This window comes from Aristolochia californica, unplaced genomic scaffold (assembly GCF_029961685.1).
Source record: "Aristolochia californica isolate CCGP_79_NKW_82.1479 unplaced genomic scaffold, dmAriCali1.0.hap1 SCAF_3, whole genome shotgun sequence".
NCBI classification, from domain to species: Eukaryota; Viridiplantae; Streptophyta; class Magnoliopsida; order Piperales; family Aristolochiaceae; genus Aristolochia; species Aristolochia californica.
Genome location: NW_027181992.1, coordinates 3855639 through 3870204, shown reverse-complemented (window position 1 = coordinate 3870204; position 14566 = coordinate 3855639). Strand labels below are relative to the sequence as shown.

The 14566-nt window shown below is 38.1% G+C and overlaps 1 protein-coding gene across 1 annotated transcript; it reads right to left on the bottom strand.

Annotated features, from left to right (window-relative positions):
• Positions 1–4041: 4041 nt before the first annotated feature.
• LOC137958981 (WAT1-related protein At5g07050-like) lies at positions 4042–6628 on the bottom strand. The gene is made up of 7 exons (XM_068806222.1): positions 6197–6628; positions 6025–6087; positions 5801–5917; positions 5417–5666; positions 5060–5218; positions 4812–4963; positions 4042–4531 (listed from the first exon to the last, which is right to left on the bottom strand). The coding sequence occupies exons 1-7, from the start codon at positions 6397–6399 to the stop codon at positions 4246–4248; spliced, it is 1230 nt and encodes a 409-aa protein (XP_068662323.1). The 5' UTR covers positions 6400–6628; the 3' UTR covers positions 4042–4245.
• Positions 6629–14566: the final 7938 nt, after the last annotated feature.

Here is a 14566-nt window from a genome sequence, read left to right as displayed (position 1 = left end):
TTTGAATTAGTGTACACAATGAAAAATTTAGTGGAAAGTGGAAAATGAATTTATTAATTAAATATTTTGATAAATTTATTTTTATTAAAATAGTTTTATTTAAATTTTTTATTAAAAATAAGATAAATAATTGAATATGAAAAATAATATACCTAAATAAACATTGTTATTTTTATAATGTCTAGATATTTAATCGAATTCTTACTTTTACAATATCTAAATTATTACTCTTAAATTAATAATTTAATATATTATTAAAAGTCGTAAATATAACATATAAATAAATATGATATTTTATTAATAAAATAATGTAAAATTTTGTTTAGTCTAAATTAATATAATAATTACAAAGTAGAATAAAAATATTAATTTAATTAATTATCAAAAATAGAATATTTAAAATTTTTTTTACTCTAGACACTTAATCAAATTTTTAATTTTACCACATTTTAATTATCACTATTAAATTAGTAATTTAATATAATATTAAAAATCATGAAAATAATAAATAAATAAATTAAATAATTTATTACTAAAATAATATGAACATTTCCGTTAAAATCCAATTGAATTGATTTAATCTCAGCGTCTGATGAGCCACTTTCACTCACTCACAGGCCCTAAATAAATCTCATTTCATAACCAGCACTGGAGAACTTTAAGCTGGACCTGTAAGCCACTATTCTCTTTCTTTGCCTAAAATATACTTAGAAATCTCTTTCCATAAAGCATATATACTTTGAAACGAGCAGTACCATTTGGGATATGAGTTCCAGACTCTTGTGGACTACTTACAACTGAAGTTCCTTATCGCAATAAATCTCAATACTGAATGTGTTAACGCTTTACAAGAAAAAAAAAAAAAAACTAATCTGGATAGATTTTCATCTTCTTTAAACGAGTTCATCTGCGACAGATGATGTCAGAAAGATAAGAACGTGTCCCAAAAAAAATTCTGCTCCATAATATGCTTGTGTCACTCCAAACAGCACTTGAAAACTGAACGATCACCCCTGCGGAATGTTTCAGTGCCCAGTTCCTGGTTGGCTGTAAAGAGATCAAAAGTGATGATATATTTTCCTCAAAGATGCTAAGTGTGTTGGATGTGCAATACCCTTAAAATAAGAGTTGTTGCACCACCAATAATAAATTGAAATCATGCTTGTGACCAAGCACACACTAACCATGAAATGGATCAACCCTTTCAATCTGATGACCTATGCCCACTTCAACTCAAGCACGGCCATTGATAATACCCACAGAACTTAATGGTCTCTGCCTTCTCTCATGGGTGTGTTTTGAAAGCAACTATTCAGATGAAAATCATCCTCTATCTAAATCAAGGGATTTTCCCCTTCTTCTGTCAATCCTCAATCCATTCAAAAACAGCAAGCATAAAAAAAAACAGAAGTAGATAGAAATAGCTCAGTGGATTTATTATCATTCAAAAACTCAAAAAAACCAAGTTGTGATTTGATGGGACCTTTTGTGCTTGAATCTTGACTCTTGGTGAAGGGTAGCAGTTCTCCTGTAAAGGGAGGAAAAAGAAAGTGATATAAGGGAAGTTAGGAATCAAACAAATTGAACACCCAAATGCTAATCATTGTCAACCTACCCACTAATTGACTCCAACTACTCATGCATCATATTTTGTTCCTTCTCCAGATTACTTGGCTGTCATTTTTTTATGTTTTTTTCTTTCTTCTGTTAATTTGCTTTGTTTTCTTCACTTTTTCACCAACAGTAGGTAGGTAAATCTTCTACTAAAAGAATGTTTAAGGTGAAGTAAGAAAGCAGGATGAAGACCCGCATTGGTGGAATTATTAAACAGAGAAAATAAGTACAGATTAGTGGGTGATCTTGATCCTGATTTTCTCTGTTGAGTGTCACCTGCCAATAGGACAAATCTCAAAAGAGAAAGTTGCAGAAATAAAAAAGCAAAGATACATCAGAAAAAAAAAAGATCTAGATATGTGGAGAATCGATGTTGCATAATCATACCCATATTATCTTCTCTTAGTGATGTCCATGCAGATTAATCTTCGTTTTCTTGGTGGCTTATATGCTAATGTCATTATCCCATTGACTGTTAATGACTTCAAATGTGCAAAGATATTATCCATTAATAAATTATGAACTGCAGCATTTCGAAGTGTTCTCCACCTGCCCCTCCCAAATGGAACCTGGGTTTTCTTTCTTTTATAGTTTACCATGTATTGGTACCACACAATATTCTTGGCCTTCATAAAAGAAAGAAAATGATGGTCACTTCAACTTCTGAGGCCCCCTGAGTAGGGAGAATGGTGGAAGACTACTTTGTTATTGTTAAGATTAGCAATCTCCAAATTTGTCACCTCTGATTCAAGTGAAAGAGACCCAATAATTTTCTGGTGATAAATTTGAAGGCATGAAGAGGCAGGTGCTTTTTGAGGGCCGCCATTGATGATGGGATCCGAGTTCCAGACAACAGATGATGTTTAGCTCTCAGATCATAAGAGGGAGGCCTCAAATTTAGTTCCCAAAATGGTTAGACAAGATGACACAGGAAATGACTGAGCAATATCATTGCTGTTCTTCTGGAGAACATAAAAGTTGATCTGATGTCGGTTGACATGTATGATCCTCCCACTCCCACCACATCACTGTTGAAAATCAGTCCCATGATGGAAACAAAAGCTTTCAGATGGCCACTGAGGCACTGTCCATGTCCACTCTTGGATTCTCATGATCGACCCGAGATCAATTCCCTAGAATCCAGAACAAAAAACACAAATTCCCCAAAACGAAATGTATAATCTCTCTTCTCACTCAGAACAGCAAAAAGTGAAAGCGAATTAGATACACATTCGCGGTTGAGGAATATAAGCATCTAAATTTTTTTCGCAATTTTCAAACAAGTACATAACAGCATGACAGAGGCAACAACATCACATTAATTTGTTGATCTATTCACATCTAAATGATCCTGGAGAAATCTAACATCGGTTGTGGAACCAACAACCACATGAATCAATTCGACATTTGGAATTTCAGGTACTTGAAGGTGAAGGATACACCAACTTGCCACTCCGATTGCTGCAAATGGCCACAGAATCTCAAATTTTCAGCTTAAAAAACTGTCTATTTCTAAGTCAAAATTCCTTCTGTGGCACACGTTGGATTCTAAACTTCGTCTTTAATTGTTTTATCTTTTGTCAGAAAAACTTTCCTGTTCTCTTCCTTTTATGGTTATAAACAGAGTGAGATTCTGGGAATGAAGATTCTATCAACTAATGTAACTGGGTTAGGCTGAAAATAGAGTTGATCTTATCTTCGTCAAACAATCGGAAGGTATTTCAGGCATTTCATGATCAGAAGTGAAAGGGTCCGTTCTGGCAACCAAAATGCAGAAAGAACATGAGGACACATGTGTTCAGATTTGGTGGAGAACTCTTCAAGTGGAGTGGCTGCTCTTTTTCTGTTGTTCATTGCTTTTACTAAACTTTGATGTCGCTTCTGGGGTGAGCTGTATCGGAAGTATTCCACTCGGGATCACTCATCAAGTTGGACTCAAACCATCTCAACTTGTTTCTGTCCTACTTCCGAATGGGAAAAATATGAGGAGAGCAAATAGATCATATTCAGAACCATAAATTCTGATGAGCTCAAATCAGGTGTAGAGATGCCGTTTCTGTGACTCAAACCAGCTCAAACTGATGGTGGTCATGGGCACCTGATGCCAGAGCATGTGAAGGAACCAGAGGTCAAATTAATCCACCACGATTCCTTTAACTGGCTTCTAGAGGCAACCAGACACTGGTGGGATGTAATTTGGCTCGAGTAAAATTTTGTAAGATTGATACAAATAAGTATGGCTTAACAGTGATGGAAATCAAAGAATTTTCAAGTAGCTTAAGTATTACATAGATAGATTAATAGATATATAGTATAGTTGTATTTTTATTTATATACATATACTCAAGTGGCTCTTACACCAATCTCGCCATGTTCAATGTGTAAAGAAAAAAAAGAAAAATTTCATGAGCAATAACAGCGTTTTGAGATTCTCTCAAACCTTCCTTTTCCTTCAAATTTGAACAAGAGCTTACATGAAGAAAACAAAGTCTCATTACAGAAGAAGAAAAACAGGGTAAGACAACGTAGAAATGGAAATGACAAAAAAATTGCACTCCCTTATCTCTTTTTCCTAGGAAACAACCCTTCCCTATCCTTGGACTTCTCTTTTCTCGATTTCTACCATGACAATTATTTGTTGCCTTTGGCGGGTCTCTCTGCTCTCATTGATTGCGCAGGGGCGAGGACGTCAACAGTAACTGTAAAGGCCTGTTCCAAGGCGCAGTTCTTGTTGGCTTTGGCCTTCTCCTGCTCGACTTTACTGGCTTCAATGTCGTCAATCAAGCCACCGACTCCATTTTCTTCACCACCCTTCACCGGTTCTGGTATCTCAGTGGCTTCTTTCTCTTTGTGTTCCTTGTATTTGCCCCAGAGAACTGAGTAAAGCCCTGCGACTATTAAGATCGCTCCAAGGATTCTGCACAGGGAAGAGGAAAACTGTCAGCTTGGTCTGGCTTTGGTTCTGCTTTGATGATCATATATTTTCAAAGAAGGAAATAAAAAAATCGGTATTTTTTTTTTCTTCAACAGTGGGAGAGGAAGAAAGTGAAATTTTATTCATTTTGACATTGGTGAGAGAATAAGAGAAGAAAGCATCTTTGGAACTGTGTTCTTTTCTATGTTTTGAGATGTTTTTGCGGAAGCATTTTTTTTATTTTTTATTATGCTGTCAAGAAAAACAGTTTTGAGGGAATTACCCTCCCAAGTAGATCTTTTCTGCAAGAATGAGAGAACCCATAATAGCCACTATAATCATCATGAGAGGACTAAAGGCTGTCACGAAGACGGGCCCTCTTTTCTGCATCACTATTCCTTGCACATAGTAAGCAATGCTAGACGATACAATACCCTGCATATGTAAATGTAATCTCATTATAGATAAATATAATTATTTTTACAGAGAGAGAGGAGAAGCTAGCTCAGCGACCGAGGAAGAGAGACTTACAGCATAGGCAGCGGCAAGAAGGTTCATGTCCCACCCAATGGTCCACACTGAAGGCTTGTGCTCCATGACCAAGGTGACGGCGATGGACTGCAGAGTGCCCAGAAAACAAACCAGTGATGTGAGGGATAGCTGAGCCGAGTATCTCCTCAGAGTGATAGCCTGAAACACATTATAAAACGCCAGACGCTTTATTACTGGGCGAATAAAAAAGCAGTAGAACTGTCTAATTTGGAAACCAGTTTCTGCTGCCAACTGGCTTCGTTTCAACACATAAAGTAATGAAGTAATCTGTTCCTTCTTTTCTTTCTTCTTTTCTCAGAATCTAAAGTGGGTTCTTTCTTTTAAATTGATGTTTACCTGTAGGATGAAGAAAGATGCCCAAGCCAAGGTAGCCAAGATGAGAAGCATGCAGCCCTTGAGCCAGTCCTTGTCAGTTGTTCCAGTAGTATCCATCGTGTAGGATTTCCGAGGATGAATATGGCTCGACCAGATCATCTCCACAATGGGACCCTTGTACAGGGTCATCAGCATAGCCCCAGCCACTGTAACGAGAGTCCCCACCACCTTTGCTTGACATCTCACTTTCTTGATGTTTACCTTCTCCATCCTGGAACATCAAAACCAGAGCCAGTCCTCGCATTAGAACAATAATTCGTCTAATGATCTGCGCCAGGATCACCCAACCAGGGAAAACGATGATGACAACTGCTCAACGAGTATGGAGGATAATTGGATACTCACCTGCAGAGGACAGCCATAACAAATGTCATGGCGGGCAGCATGTTGCTCATAGCACATGAGAAGGTCGGAGATGTGAATTTCAGCCCAGCGTAATAGAAGTTCTGGTCGATCACCGGCCTGCAAATTCCGGCACATATATATGTCATTGATATTGCTACCTAAAGCCCTGAAACTATGGGCAATATCAACGCAGAACATCAAGTTATTTATCTAAATATACTAACCCAAGAAGACCCAGAACGAAAATCTGCATGAAAATCGGAAAAGTAATCTTGGGTCGAACCGTCCTGTTGCAATAAACCAAAGCAACTAGTGTATTAGTCACAAATCCCAGCAGCAGGATCTTCTTCTTTTGTAAAAGAAGAAGAAGAAAACCCAGCTCTCCTGAAAGTTTACCTCTCGAGTATGAGAGCAAATGGGGCAATGGCAGCCGTAGCAAAAGCATGGCGATAAACAACCAGCACGTAGTGGCTCATCCCTCTGTTGAGGGAGACCTTGGTGATAATGTTCATGCCGGCATAACCAAACTGCAGAGAGATCATGGCTATGTACGGTTTGCTCCTTTGAATGAAGTTGCCAAAGCATCCTTGGTCCTCCATTTCTCTCAGCGCGATTTTCGCTCCTCAACCACAAGAAGCCGTTCACAGACTGAAAATCTAAGATCAGAGAGACGAGGGACAGAAAATTAAACTCAGGAGAGGAGAGGAAGAACACTGTGTTCTTGATTTCTCCTAAGCCAAAGACGAGACCCTCGCCAGGTATTTATACTACATCAAGCGAGTTCGGCAGTCCTCTCCGTTAAAATCTCCACGCTTTTTTCATAATTTGTTTTCTGGGCATTAAAGATTAAACAAGCGAAGAAGGAAAAGAAATGCTCTTACGTGTATTTTCGCGCATTTCTTCCCATTCAAGGATCCAGCAGGCACACAGCCTGGCCTTCGGAATCCATTTGAATATTCTCGTTTGCAGTGGGATCCAATCACGGTTGAGGGCTTCCACGTGGCACAAGTACGTGGGTGCATCGGTGTTGTGGCGGGACCCATGTACAGTAACGAAACATGGGAGAGATTGGTGCTTGCTGATGATGCCATTTATACCGCTGGTAGACAAAAACCCGGGCCCACTTCTTGCCGATTCTTTTCGTGCTTTACGCGGCGGCCAAACCAGCGAGCCTCCTCACAGGTGGATCCCATGTGGCTTAGACATGGTTATAAAACTCCACGTCATCTCGTCTCCTCTCAGAAAAGTTCAGAAAGATAGAAAAATAAGTTTTCTACGGTTGAATAGGAAAAATGAGAATCCTTAAAGTCATTTAGCAACACGAACTCAAGAAAACTGGTTTTCGTTTATAAATTTTTAAGAAATTTTGGGTAAAAAGTAGTCTTTTATATTCTCATTTTAAGTCAAAATGCCTTCATACTTTCCCTTCTGAAGCCGCCTCGAAAATATTCTCAGTTGCAGAACTGAACCATGTTCAGAACTTCAGAACATGACCGTATTCCGCTCTTTCTGACCCAGAGTCACCTGGAGTTCTTAGTTCAGACGTATTTTTCCTGCATCGTGATTTGTGAACTATGCCCGAATCAGAATTCTGCTTGGTTTTTTTGTAATGGGCGGAGTGATCTCATGTGTTCCACACTAAATACCAGATAAGCTGAACTGTGTGGATGATATATTCCCCAAGAACAATTTGCGAAAGCGGATTCTAGTATCGAGATTTTAAAGACCTTTGGCGAGTATCAGCCATTCGTCAGCCTTCCCCATGCCCAGACTAAGATTTCTGCGGAATAACAAACTTTCACCAATGGCTTCTCTTCCCAGATTCAGAAACATCATCAACTCCGGAATTTATCTTTTTTTTTCTCAATCGTAAACGTTAAAAGAGACTGGGACAAGCCATTATTCTTGACTCACTCGGCAGACATTCGGATGAGGACGGTAATGGCGGACTTCTTTTATGATGATTCTCTGATCCATAGATGCCCCTATACGCAAGACTTCATAAATCGAAGCTAGCCTTACGTTATCATATCCGCTGATGGGACTCTTTTGCAACATGAATTCCTTCCACTAATGCTTTTCTTTTTCTTTACCCGAGGAACTTGACAAAAAATACAGGAAGAATTAAAAAAAAAAAATAATGTTCTCCGTAGAAAAGGCTTGTCAAATATATAATCAGAATATATAAGAGTAAATATCTTTTATTCCCCTAGGAGTTTGGATTTTAATCTCAGAATAACGTCCTGGGATGACATAATATTATTCTTTGGAGTTCCATCAGGTGTTTGAGCCCCATGGTCAGTCTGAGAGGGAATCAAGATCCTTCACTTTTGTTAGCATTACAGTAAAAATTATGTATTGATTATGGTGGCATGAGTTGTCAAAGAGAAAATTTTAGGATCAATCATAGGAGGAATAACTTGTCATTATTCTAATTTTGTCTTTATATTATGTTATATAAACAATATAAATCAAAGAAAAAGTCATTCAAAATAAAAACGATTCTTTGTTTTATCATGGTATCAGAGTGGGTGAATGAGATGATCAACATCTCTTGCTCTAGAAAAGAAGTATATCGACATCATCTTTCTTTTCGAAGCAACGTTACAAGAAGAAGGCAAATCAAAGTCGAAGGCTAGCATAGACCAATTCATCTGGCGACGATGTTGGGTGGAAATTTCAATGCAACAGTACCAGTGGTGGTTAGTGTGACTTACTCGGAGTGAGAAATCGTGGTTTTTTGCCAAAATAGCAAAAACACACGGTTTAGTGTAGGTCTGTTTCTAGGCATAAATACTGTTTTGGCATTGGTTGTGCTACTTTGGCAATGCCGAGACCAAATTTTTAGAAAATACCAACAACAAATTCTTCTTCATTAACGATTAAAGGTTGGTAGCCATTCGTAGCTTGAGAACCTCGAGCTCGAAAGAGGTGTACATCAGCAAACATAAGAGGAGAAGATGAACAAAATGGAGGCGAATTGTTGCCTCATCAGTCATCACAATCCTCCTTAAAGTCTCGCCTCCACACCCCTCTTTCCATTTTCTCGCCCACACCATTCGAAACATCTCAATAAACGAGACGGTCCATGCGTCTCTCGTCATTCACGCAAGGTCATGGTAAAGCTGCATGCAACGCACTTTAACTTTAGTACAAGGTATTATTCCCGTTTTAATTCCATGTTAAGTGGGATAGATTAGTACAAGAGAATATGCAATACAATTTAGCTCTAGTGCAAGGCAAACTCCATTTTAAGGTATTCTTTGTTGCAAAGCTACATGCAACACAATTTCATCCATGTAGCTTTTACTCATTTTTTTGTACTAGGATGTTTTTAGCTCTAGTAAAGCTAATAATATGCAATATGCAACTAACGTCTAGGACCGAAAGATCTGGCTAGGGCATCATCATTTGGGGCATCCATCATTCGGGTATGTGAAGTATTTATTTACATATTTATTTTCAGAGTTACATGAATTGGGCCTTAAATGTTATACTTGTATTTTAGCCAAAAGTTATCGTGTACCTTATCCAGTAAGTTTGCATAAAAGTGAAATTATTTTTGCCCTAATTCAATTTGATGTTTGGGGCCCTTCTCCTACTACCCCTTCTGGTGTCTGATGGTTTGTTTCATTTATAGATGATTGCACTTGAATGACTTGGTTGTACCTATTGAAATATAAAGATGGTATTTTTTGTGTCTTTCGATGCTTTCATGTAATGGTCCAAACACATTTTTCATCTAAAGTCCAGATTCTTCAATCTAACAATGGAGGATAATATATCAATCATGAATTCCAAACTTATTTTCAAACTCATGGTCTTATACATGAAACTTCTTGTGCACCATATGCCACAAAAAAATGGAGTTGTTCAACAGAAGAATAGGCATACCTCAGAAACAGCCAGAGCTTTCTTAATCAGAGCACATATGCCAAGCAAACACTGGGCAGATGTTGTAACCACAGTAGCATACTTGTTAAATTGAATGTCATCAAAAGTATTGAATTTTAAGATCCCATTACAGGTTCTTTCCATCCATGTTTCTTTACCTACTATTTTGGTAATCCCTCCACGAACTTTTGCATGTGTAGCATTTGTTCATCTTCATAAAAATTAGCGCACTAAGCTTGATCCATGTGCAATGCGCTAATTTTTATGAAGGTCTTCATAAATCATATCCTTGGTTCCACTTAATTTAACCATTAATTATCCTGGTGGGGAATTCTGAGCAAGATCTTACACTTCATCTTAGGTCTAGGGTAATCCAAAATTCAGAGATAATCTGTTTGAAAGCTTGTGAAGAAAGGAGAGTGGAAAAAGGGGGGTGAAGAGCCCTTCCTCTTTTGTTCAAAGAGGAAGTGAAAGATTATCCCATACATAAAAAAGAGGGGTGAAGAGCTCTTCCTCTTTGGTAATCTACTCACTCGATTCAAGCTTCAAACCCACGTCAGCTTTTTTTGTGTGGGGCCATCAAATATCCATCCAAGAAAAAGAAAAAAAAAATCTGAAATCCTACTACTTTTCCTGGCTAGAAATGATGAGATCGACTAGAGAGGATAACACCAAAGTAATCAAGAAAAAGAGACATAAGGTAGTGTTTGGATTGCTCTTTGCATGGACTCATCACTGTCTCCCCTCTCTCCCTCTCCCCATAGGACAAACCTCCCCTCCCCCCGAAGAGCTGCCTGGCCTTCGTGGGGGTGAAAGGGAGAGTACCCCCTCAACTGGGTTAGTGCCATAACATTGGCCCACCACCCGGTAGACGTGTTGGAATTTCTGAGGCAGATATAGGCAGAGAAAAAGTTAGGGTTGGATGTTTTTCCCTGTTTTTTCTTCTCTCGTCTTTAAATTATTTTTTTTTTCCCGTTTTCGTGAGGGCTCGCGAGATCCCACTGGGAATGTTGGGATGGAAAAAGCAGCCTGTGATGACATACGCATTGAAAGAGAAAGAGCGAGATACTTCCAAAAGCCTCTTGTCTTTGTTCATTTTCTGCTAGTTTACTTCCCCTGGTTGTGTCGGCATCTCAGGTGAGAGTGGAAGTGGTGGCAGAGGGGAATATCAGTACTTGGGGATCATGATCAGAAAATAAGCCACTATGAGAAACAGGAATCCGAAAAAGGAAAAGCAAATCTCTCTTTCTCCTTCTCTACGCTCTTGACATATCAATGAGATGTACTGATACTGAATACTGATTAGCATTAAGTTCTTCTGCAAAGAGCTGTGACATAGGGTAGGAGTACCGGTGTTATGAGGGGAGTTAATAAATACAACATGGGATAAATCCAATGAGATTTTATCCAATAACTGAAGGGATTATGTTTATCCTTTGTCACCAGGTGACACTAATAGCCTGCGTTTCTACTCCTCAAGAATGGCAAGCGTTCCTATGCTCACATACATGATAAAAATACATATTTAATTATCTAAAGCTTTAAAGTACTTTGATTAACAATTTAGTTTAATAATAGAATTCTAGTTTATAGTAGATCATATTCTCTCTACATGTTTGTGAGTTTAGTAGAGGAGTGATGGTTTGAAATTTCTTTACCTGTGTTTCAATGTAGCACGGAATGAAGATCATCAATTCAAGCAGGACCCCTGAATGGACAGCTCCAATTCTGTCTTATAGCTAAAAAAATCTGGGAGTGGTTTTTAAGAGATAAGCACAAAATAATCTATCAGTTGTTCTTTGCTAATACAGTGGCTGGGAGGCTCTAAGATCAATTCTTGTTCTACCCCTAGCAAACACATTGTAGCCTCACGGATTCACCGGATTTCCCACTGCATTAAATCGCGCAATCCAAAGCACTCTTGCTGTCGTGCAGCGGGTCTCTACATGCACGCGGCTGTACGATGACACAAAGAAGTGCATAAAAGTTTCCACCATTACTCCATCTCTGCTTCTTAATTGCATGCACAGAGCGCATTTAGGCCGCCATTAAAGTATTATAATGTAGGGAGAAGCTTTTGCTACTCTTGTTACTTGATGGGTAATGACGAGGTTGTCGTGGAAGTTAAGTGGAGCTCCCCTTTTCCATTTTCCCCTCCACCCAGATCCTCTTTTATGCTCCTGTCCATTTCCAGACAAATATCAACAGTTGGAACCCATACCTGTCATCAGCTCAGATGAGAACTTCCCCTCCTCCGGCCATGTCTTCTCCGAGCCAAAGCCCCTTTTGGCTTCTTAAAGTTCTCTATGATTGAGGGGACATGACATCACCCGGTCAAAAAGACAAAGATCCAATTGTTTGCGTGGTCAAAGATTCAAGCCGTCAATCCCCCTGGAAGATGAATCTTTATGTTCAATCAAGTTGCCACTGGGGGAGCTGGGGAGTGAGCTTTTGAGCTTTTCTCGTTACCCTTTAATGGCACCGCCTTGATCGACCACTAATCGCTGCAAAAACAAAGACGTCAATGGCTTTTCCCCCATAGCTGCAGATCAAACAAAACATTTTCACCATGGTCGCCAACCCAATTGGCTGCATTGGCAAGGACTAAAGAATAGTCGGTCAGAAGGACGATGAAGATGAGAAAAGGGACGGCATGAACGTAAAGGCCGGTCGATTTCAAATCCATTCATGTCACTCAAACGGACCCTTTTTTTTTTTTTTTTTTTCTCTCTTTCGTTACTTTTTCAGTGTTTAAAACTATCTAAAACATGAGAAGATCATGAGATCAATTTGCTCATTCATTGGCCTCTAGCGGCCATCACCACCCTTCTCTACTGCCCATTCTGCTTTTCAGTACCTTAAAGCAACATTCATGGAGGTTTTGCTTTTTAAAAAGCCCACATTTCGTATACCATTCACACTCTCCCGCTCATTACGCTTCCCACCCCCATCACTTCAATCATTGACAGTCAGAGTGCTGAGATCTTCCAGTGCGCACTGCGCACTTTGACCAGTCGAACTTCCTTCATCCTCCGTTTCATCAACAGTTCAATCACAGCTTCCTGCAAGCAAATGAAATTTGAAATTAGAAAAAACGTATCGAAATTGCATGGCACCACGCCACCCTATGCGATTACTTACGTGGTCTAGTTCTGAGGTGACGGGCGATATTTCCCCGTTTAGATATAATGAACTGATAATCACAATCATTGAAGAAGGAAGCTAACTGGATCTCCATATAAACCTCACCCAAGCAAAACCCAGAAAAAATGGAGCTCCAACTTGTCCTCTGGACTACAGGCTAACCTGTGAAACTGTTACGATCCAACGTTACCGATAAGCACTTGTAAAGCCGAATCACCGTAAGAACTTTCAGAGAGTTCAGATTCTGACGCAACAGAGATGTGGGATTACTGATTAGTGGAGATTACACATAATCTTCCTTTTGAAAGTTTTTTAAACCCAGACTCGATAGTGAACCCAAACGAGACTTCACTACCGAAAGATAATCATTTACCGGAGTATCGGGCGTTTTAAAATTCGAGGAGAAAGATGATTGAGGGTTAAGGAGATGCTTACGTGTTTGTGCATGAAGAGACAAGTTTGCTGGTTTGAGGCTTCCGCGCTTCAGAAACTGAAATCGTATACGGTTCTGCTTATTAAATGTTTTTCTGCTTTAATGGGTGAGAACTTAGATTTACGTAAGCAACCTGATCATATTGCGTTCTTTCTAAGAGAGAGAACGAGCAATAAATGATGCCTATCCTTATCACGTTACCTTACTAAACATTGGCTGTGCAGAAACGATTTGAATGCAGACAGGTGATAATGGTTTGCCTTGCAATAATAGAGTTTTGAAGGAAAATTGAAATCAGTAGTGCAAAGATAGATAAAGAATGAAGGTAATGTGTCATTCTCTTGTTACAGTTATAAACGCTTATAAATCACTTTTTATTAAATCTAAGATTACATAAGAAATATTACATAGATGCCTTTGACTTATTTTAGTAATTACTCCTTCAAACACCTCTTGAAGTTGGGCAATAAATATCAACTATACCCAATTTGTTACATAGTTGAATTTTGTCACAGTATCTTCAATAAAATGACAATCTACTCTTTCTAGTGAAACACCGGGTTACTTGCAACAAAAATTACAATTTAATTACCGCAAGTCATTTGTATTGACACTAATATTGGGAAGCCAAACTCCTCAACTAAAGATTTTATAGAAAATCATAAGTTGTATGAGTCATAACTCTTTAACTCCACCTGTCCTACACCAAGAAACCATAGTTTATTTCTTGCTTTTTCATGTAACTAAATTTCCACTAACAAATAAACAAAAAAAGTTATATGAGCTTTGTTTCTATTTACTACTATCTAAAAACAATCAAATTATCAATAATTGGACGAAATAAAGAAATAACCTCTCATGTGCGAAATTATAGAAGACCCCTTTTAAGATCAAACAATTCAATCAAATTGATTATGTTTGTATATGTCATAGCATCTACTCTACTAGGAATCTCAATATTAAAATAAACAAAAATAAGTCTCACAGAGTAAAATTAATATGGCAAAATCTTACAAGATTCTCACAGAGGATGTCTCATAAAAGTATTTCAATTAAAAAGTGTTCTAGTTATATCAGTTTTGTATTTTTATTCAATTGTTTAGTTAAGTTAAGACTTATCTTTAAGTGTTAAACTTTGGGTATAACTGAGACAAAGATAGTTTAAATATAATTAAATTTTACTTGTTTCTTCAATTATAAATAGAGGTTCATTGTACTCAAATTATAATAATTCAATGAATTATTTCTCTTCTCCAAAAATTTAACAAGAGCGTGTATGAATTAGACCATTTAAC

Bases quoted from the DNA above. Each gene is read 5' to 3' on its own strand.
- LOC137958981 (XM_068806222.1), bottom strand. From the start codon at position 6,399: ATGGAGGACCAAGGATGCTTTGGCAACTTCATTCAAAGGAGCAAACCG. The intron at 6,088-6,196 runs GTAAACTTTCAG...TTATTGCAACAG, and splicing joins TTTGCTCTCATACTCGAGAG to GACGGTTCGACCCAAGATTA. The intron at 4,964-5,059 runs GTAAGTCTCTCT...TTACATATGCAG, and splicing joins TTCTTGCCGCTGCCTATGCT to GGTATTGTATCGTCTAGCAT.